General features: G+C 32.0%; 1 protein-coding gene across 1 annotated transcript in view; it reads right to left on the reverse strand.

Moving 5' to 3' along the window:
- The window catches only part of LOC102595606 (calcineurin B-like protein 10), a 7,268-nt gene extending 2,865 nt beyond the window's left edge, over positions 1–4,403 (reverse strand). The window contains exons 1-8 of the mRNA XM_006360924.2: positions 4,275–4,403; positions 4,025–4,199; positions 3,837–3,919; positions 2,477–2,536; positions 1,801–1,909; positions 1,654–1,706; positions 401–481; positions 208–320 (exon numbers count right to left, since the gene is read on the reverse strand). Of these exons, the coding sequence (XP_006360986.1) occupies positions 208–320; positions 401–481; positions 1,654–1,706; positions 1,801–1,909; positions 2,477–2,536; positions 3,837–3,919; positions 4,025–4,199; positions 4,275–4,298 (698 nt within the window). The 5' untranslated portion in view covers positions 4,299–4,403. The remainder of the gene's footprint in view (positions 1–207; positions 321–400; positions 482–1,653; positions 1,707–1,800; positions 1,910–2,476; positions 2,537–3,836; positions 3,920–4,024; positions 4,200–4,274) is intronic.
- Between the last annotated feature and the right edge of the window lie 3,234 nt (positions 4,404–7,637).

Genomic DNA, 7,637 nt, shown 5'->3' on the forward strand with positions numbered 1-7,637 from the left:
GGGGGAGGGGGATGGAGGTGGGAGGTTAAGTTTGTCCTTCAGTTTTCCCCTTCCTATTTACCAAAACAAGTGCGGGGAAGAGAAATAGAAGACAACAAGAAAAGAAAAGAATGCAAATTGAGATCAAATATCAGGTGGTTTGCAAGGTCGTTGAATCAACAATAATAAGAGCACATCAGCCATGATATAAAAGAACAATTAACATACTTCAAATAGGGCAGAGTCATGTTCTTCAGCAATGACGGGTATCTAATAACGAACTCTTTCCAGTCCTTCTTATCAATCTTACCATCCCCATCAGCATCGGCATCAGCAAATGTCTATCAGAAACATGGAGACATAAAGATTATGATATGCAGACATGGGTTCGGAGAAAAGATTCACCTTGACAAAAGCATACCTTATCAATAATTTCCTCGACCAGTTCATCAGATAACCTCATTTCAGATTCCATCAGAATTGCAATTACCATTTGCTTAACCTAAATGAGGAAACTTTCAAATCAATTCATGGAAAAATTCATCTAGAAATAACTTGGACATCAACTTTAACACAGAACACTGCAAGTAGATTACCGAGGTAGACCTAAGCTATGCACCAGGTTCTGCTGATGCACTTTTCTGGGAGCTGCCTCTTGTATCTCTCCCCCCCAAACCCCCCAAGAAAAAGGACTGAAACAACCTAGACTAAACATTCCCACTTTCAGTTAACATAAACTCAAAGGCTACCTCAGGATTTTAGCCTTTATTGCATCAACATATGTACAAACAATCATTAGCTACAACAAAAGGAAAGGTCAAACACTTCGGCCTAACGGGAATGAGCAACGATGAAATGAGAAGATGAGGTTATGTACTTTCCTTGTACCATTATTGCACCAATATACTCACTTGTATTTCAAATGCACTGAATCAACAATAGAACAAAAAAAGGAGTGTGCTCTGGATTAATAGAAGGATAACTGATGACTTCTAATCTAGTTCGGGATCAGCAATGTATCAGTAATGGAATTGATCACATAAAATAGGAGTTTAGAAGCTTCCAAGTTAAACATGCTTTCTAAGCATATAATGTTATCAAGAACTTGTCACTGCAGCCAAAATATTATCAATCTCAAACTTGTGCTTCATATATATCAGCTGTAACATCTTTTAATAAGTTGAAGTAAATGACTTGTGGGAAATAACCCTGTATGAACCTTGTGTGGGCTCACTCTTCTCCCACTTCCGTTGCTCTCAGAGTAGTATGATATTGTCATATATAAATAATCCAGTTTAAGTTTATCAATCAATCACTTCGCAATATCATTCCCATCTGACTTAACAAATCATTTTGTGTCCGAAGTATTTTTTGAGACATCATCAGTCAGATCTATATTCTAGTTTCAGTTTCAGAATCAATCAACTTTCTATGTTTACATACATTATATAGTTTATAGCCTGCAAAATGTGAGAGAAATTTATACTCCTTCGCTTCCAGTATTTCTGAATAGAACTTAAAACACTAGAATCTGCAAACTAAGAGTGCAGGTTATCAGCAATTGTTAGATCCGAATAGGAGTAGTTATTTAGAAAGCATCTGGTAATATCACATTTTTGGAGTAGAAAAGAACTTCAAAGCTGTTGACAGAAATTCTCAAACTAGTTTACTCACTTCTTCTCGCTCAATGAACCCAGTTTGTCGTAAATCATACAACCTAAAGGCAACTGCAAGAGAAAAAAAGTGATTACAATGAAATACACACGCCAGATAATTTGAATAGAGAAACAATTAACTAAAAGAATGGTTTACACCCCTTACAGTCTATTTTGTCGTCTATTGGCGCATATGGATGGAAGATATTAAGTGCATGGATAAATTCCTCAAACTCAATGACTCCATTCTGCTTTTCATCAAAAAGATAAAAAACCTGCAGAAAAGGAACTTGGAAAGTTCATCAACATGAAACTAAAGACAATTTCTTGACGGAGAAATTAAGGTCAGACAAAGTTGATGCAAGGCAAATATCTTTTAACTCTTTCCTCATTTTTTAGCTATCCCTGATATATATTTCAACTGTTAGAAAGCAGCATGTCCTCAATACAGTTAAACGAGATATTACATGTAAAGAACCACAAAGCTAACAGCACAGTTGACAAATAACTAACCCTACTTATATAGAATATGGCAAACTTCAGATGATTGATCCATCTAACCCACCTAAATGTACTAATAAATGACATGGACAGCCAACTATAATAATGTGACATATTCATATCTATGAAGAACCCCAAGGTTGGCAGTTCATATATAGACCCAGCAGATAACCTATCTTTTTCAGTTGAAGCATCAAAGTGCATGTAAATTGGCATGTTTAGCATATTCAATTCTAACACAATCCATATATAATGTGCTAGCATTATTCTCATGGAATGGAGATAGATATCTCAAGAGAGAACACGAGATGAACTAGGACCAGAAGTTTTAGTGCATTTACCCGGTCCAAAAAGAGATTCTCACCATATGGAGTTTGAAATAAGGCTAGCTGAAGCTCTTCCTGGAAAAAGAAAGCAAAAGATAAATATAACATGACAATAGTTTCAAAACTCTGCATATACTTCAGTAAGAAAAAGTAAAGAGGGAAGGGAAAAGACCACTCAAGGATCTAAAACTGCAAAAAAGTGATATGCGGCATATGCAAATTTGTAAAAAATGAAAAAGAACACTGTTATCATCTATCTGAAGATGAAGAAAGAACATAAATAAGAGGAAAAGAAAGGTTCGAAAAACTAATATTCATCCTCTATCCTTCATTATAGCAGAAATGTCTAACATAAAAGTGAAACTTCACGGGAAATGCAGATAAAAGTTGAGATAGATGTCACTGAAAGGTTAGGACTGAAAATTGCACAAATCTCCACCTACATATTTCTCTTTGTATGAAGACTCGTTCAATTTCAGGATAAGTTATATTACTATGTCAGCAGATAAAACACACACAAATAAATGGTGCATATTGCAGAGAATTTATTTAGTTCAGCCACACCCAATAATTAAGCCCTATAACCCAGATCTCCTTTCCAACTTAACCCTTACATCAAAATTAAAACCCGAAACGCAAGCCTTGCTGGGCGCACCTTTACTTCCAACACTCAATGCAGATCCAACAAATGACAAGAGGGTTTCTGATGCACAATTGATTTGTGAAAAGGCTAATCCAGGAGACTACACAAGGAAGATAAGAAGGTAACAGAGGAAAATCGAGAGTTTAGTTGAGACAGAAATATTAGAAGACAAAAAGAAGAGATTTTGTATTTCATAAGACGCCTTACAATGACTATTACAATCGTACTTATACTCATATGAATGGATACAACTAATCAAAAGAACGAGTAACAAAATCTAATAGAAATCCTAACTAACTTTCCAACGAACAGCAACTCTGACTAACTTTCCAGTGAACAGTAACTCTAACTAACAGTTTCCTGTACTCACTCAAGGAACCTGTTCCTTACTCTTGATGCTTGCGCCAGTTTCCCTATCTCTAGCAAAACTACATGTTAATAATACTCTGTCATCCTAGTTTCGTTCCAAGAATCAAACAGATTGGTCTTTCTTTTTTTCAAATAAAGTAACTTTAACAGTGACCATCATCAACAAGAATCAAACAATATTCTGAGTAATTTTTTACTTTTTCATCATTTTGGACGGTAAGTTGCAATATATGTAATTTTTTTGTAAAATTGCTAAATTTACTGAATTAGTCTAAGTGCACTAATATCCAAAAAAATTATCACAAATTACGAATTGGAACAGAGTGATAACAAAAGCAAAACCCTAAAAAAAGGACAAATCACCTTATGTATCAAACCATCATCGATAATTGAACAACTCAACTTCTTAAACAACTCATATAATGCTTCCACTTCATTCACATTAACTGAAAAATCAAAATTCACCAAAAAAATGATTCAACCTATACAGTTCCAAATCACTTTTCGGGTAAAAAAAATAAATAGAGAGAAGAAAATGGAATGTTAATTACATCGAGATTCACCGGCAAGTCGAGCAAGGTCCGCGTAGTCGTAATTAAACTTGTTCTTTGGAGGGTAATGACATTCGAAGCAACCAGAAACAGCATAAATACAAGCTTCAATGAGTGCAATAATGGGGAAAAATGAAGCACAAATTTTCTCTGAGATTGTCAAAGAACTCCAACTCTGAAGAATCCACAAAACAAAACAAAAAAATTAAATAGAATTTTATGTGAAATAAAATGAATTGTTGCAAATTACCAGAGAACTTCGCGTGGAATCCATTGATTTGTATCACATTCTCGCTTGTAGCAGCTTCACAACATTACCAATAAAGCAGACAGAGAGGACAGAAATGAATTACGCCTTTAAAAATTTTATTAGTTTAAAGTTGTTTTGCTTCTCTCCACTTTTTATTAGGAGAGTTTGAAATCGTATATGTCACACAAGATATATTTAAATTTAGTTAATCTAGTAAAAAGGTGTTTTATGACTATCAATAATTTGAAAACAAAACTAGTAAACTGCACAAATTTAAAGTTATTTTCAATGCTTTTTCTCTTTTTTCTAATAAAATAGGGAATATTCTATTTTTTAAATTAAAATAAAATAAGCATTTGTTAATATATTTACTAATTTAAAACTAAAATAAAAGGTCGATAATATTTTATTTTAAGCTAAAATAAGTTTAAAACATAAGTTTATAAGCCCAGACACTCAATAACTCCATCAATAAACATTTTAAATATATTTTATGATTTGAATGAACATAATGCATTATATTTAGGTATTTTATAATATTATGATTTTTATATATTAATTTGCCAACTAAATATCAAAACGAGCATGTTAACGCCCAAGTAATATGATTAAATACTAAATATATTTATATGCACAAAATCTTGATATTAGGAAAACATTAGTGGTATTAGTATGTTCTTTAATCATATTTAAACGCACTCGTTCTTTAATGTCAGTGCAAGATCAGATCCACACGACTGTGCCAATGCCAAGTGTTAAGTTAAGGTGGTTTACGTAATAAAGTTTAACTTTATCTTATGGAGTATATATTTTTCTATTTAAAAGTACGAGTGTTTGTATTGTATTAATGTATCGTTAGGCTAAACATGATGTTTATTTTGATCATTGCTTTATTATATTATATTATTTAAATTCATTATTATTATGTAATGACAAAAGAATCATTTTTTGTACAGATAAATTTGGTGTGATTATATTGTTACCTTGATATTTTCTTCTCATGTTATCTTAGTTATTGTTTAATAATCCTATTTTATTCTTAATCCTAGTTTTTTTTTTATAGTAGCTCTACCTCATATCCTATTTTATAGATTTATCATTCAAATTATTGACGTGTGATATTATATAATGACGGATAACAAAATAATTTATTCAAAAAATTATTTTTATTTAAAAAAAATAATACAATATAATATATTGCATTATAAAACAATACATAACCCATTGTTTGCGACAAACACAAATTTTGGAAAAGAAAGGGATATTGTCTAGTAAGGTTTCCAAAAAAAAAACAAATAATGTATGAGTCACAAGCTTATCGTTTGGTAGTTAAAGTTATCTACTGATTTATTAAGGTTTCCACCAATTGATTGGTGTGATAATTTATTAAGGTAGCATTTGATCATTTTTAATATTTTTTATTAGTCAATTTTAGATGAAGTTTCAAAATGCATTTGATCATAATTTAAAAAATATATTTTATTTTTTAAAAAAAATATGAAATATAATTTCTAGCTGTAAGTTCTAAAACCTATTAAAGATATTCATATAAGTTTGAAGTAGACTTATCATTTTATAATGAACAAGATAATACATTATTCAAAACACAACTATCTCATTCATCGGGTTGTATATCGATCGGTTCGGTTCGATTTTGAAGTTTATCGGTTATCAGTTTGTAAAAATATTAAACAGTTATAGAGCCATTAAAATATTGGTTTATCGATCGGTTATCAGTTTATTGATCATTGATTTAACTGTTAAGATTTGACAAAAAAAAATCATTGAAAATAACTTAGAAATAAAGTGACAAATCAAATGAACCATATTGTATATGAGTTGATATATTGCATATTGGGTAAAAGAAAACACTGACACGTCGTAGAATAATCGAAAATTTGAGAAAACCAAAATAAAGGTACGAAACTAAGCACTAAGTCAAACACTTTATATACAGATGGGATGAATATAGTTTACCATCCGATTATCGATTACCCCGTTAAAAAAATCTCAAACCATTAAAAATCGGTAATTCGATAATTTATAAAATTAAAATCATTACCGAAATCATTAAATCAATAACCCATTATCGATAAATTAATAACTTTTTTTCGATTCGAATTATCGATTTTAAACAACCCTACACCCCAACCAATCAAAAAATGTACAAGCATAATTGACCCTACTACAGATTACAATAGTGATTTCTTTTTAGGGGAAATGACGTTTTTAGTCCCTGTGTTATTGCCTAATTCCACTTTTAGTCCCTGTGATATTTGACTGTGCACATTTAACCTTGAATTAACTAGAAACTGGGCGATTTTGATCTAATTACTAAGAAATACTAACTTTGTTAACATATTGCTTATTAACGGAAAGGGCAATTTTGGTACTAGAAAGTATTGGCTATTCTACTTTATTTATTATATAATAAAATAATTCTTTTATCATTTAAATTTACTCTAAATTCATGTGCTAGCATATTGTCAGAATTACCATGACATACATTGCATTTACTTTTACTTTCTCCTTCATTTTAATTTTTTTATCTCTTTCTCTCTCTTAGAATCACATGAAATACATATGTGTTCTTCTCTCCTATCTTATCTCTTTCTCTCTCTTAAAAATCCAATGTAGAGCTCCCCAAATATTGATTTAATACTAAAGGAAAATTTACGATGGAGCTCATATTGGAGTGATTTTTGTTTCATTTGAATCAATTTTTGAGATTTCTTCTCAGTTCTTCTTCAACTTGAGATATGAGGTAAGTCTTTTTGATTTAGCCTTACCGATTCGATCAAGCGATTTTAGTTCTTCAATGTCATGACCCGATTCCTCGAGTCATGATGGCACTTACTATAACCTACCAGTAGATAAACCAACCCGTAACCCGGAACAACAACTAATGGATCTGAGGGCAGAAACTAAACAAAAGTAGGCAAAATTTAAGATAACAACATAAACAGGCAGAAGCAAACCAAAACATATATACAATTAAAGATCTTTCCCAGAACCTGGAAGTCACTAGTACAGAGCTACTAACAAAACGAGTACAAATCCCAAAACCGGACCACATAAACTGGACTGTCTCGAAAGGTAAAAGACAAGTCTATATATACAGATGGAGACTAAAATAGTACAAAACGTCGTGTGCTCACCCCTGTCTCCGGATCAGACTACTCCAAACTGGATCAACGCTAGCCATTGGTACTCGAACCTACATCACGAAACAGATGCAGAGCGTAGCATGAGTACCACAACAGCAGGTACCCAGTAGGCATCATAGGCCGACTGAACTTGAAAAGTAAAGGCAATATGAAAAGAAGGAATAACACAAACCGAAGTCAAGAACGAAATTCTAAC

The sequence above is a fragment of the Solanum tuberosum genome, unplaced genomic scaffold, assembly GCF_000226075.1.
Source record: "Solanum tuberosum cultivar DM 1-3 516 R44 unplaced genomic scaffold, SolTub_3.0 scf00342, whole genome shotgun sequence".
NCBI classification, from domain to species: Eukaryota; Viridiplantae; Streptophyta; class Magnoliopsida; order Solanales; family Solanaceae; genus Solanum; species Solanum tuberosum.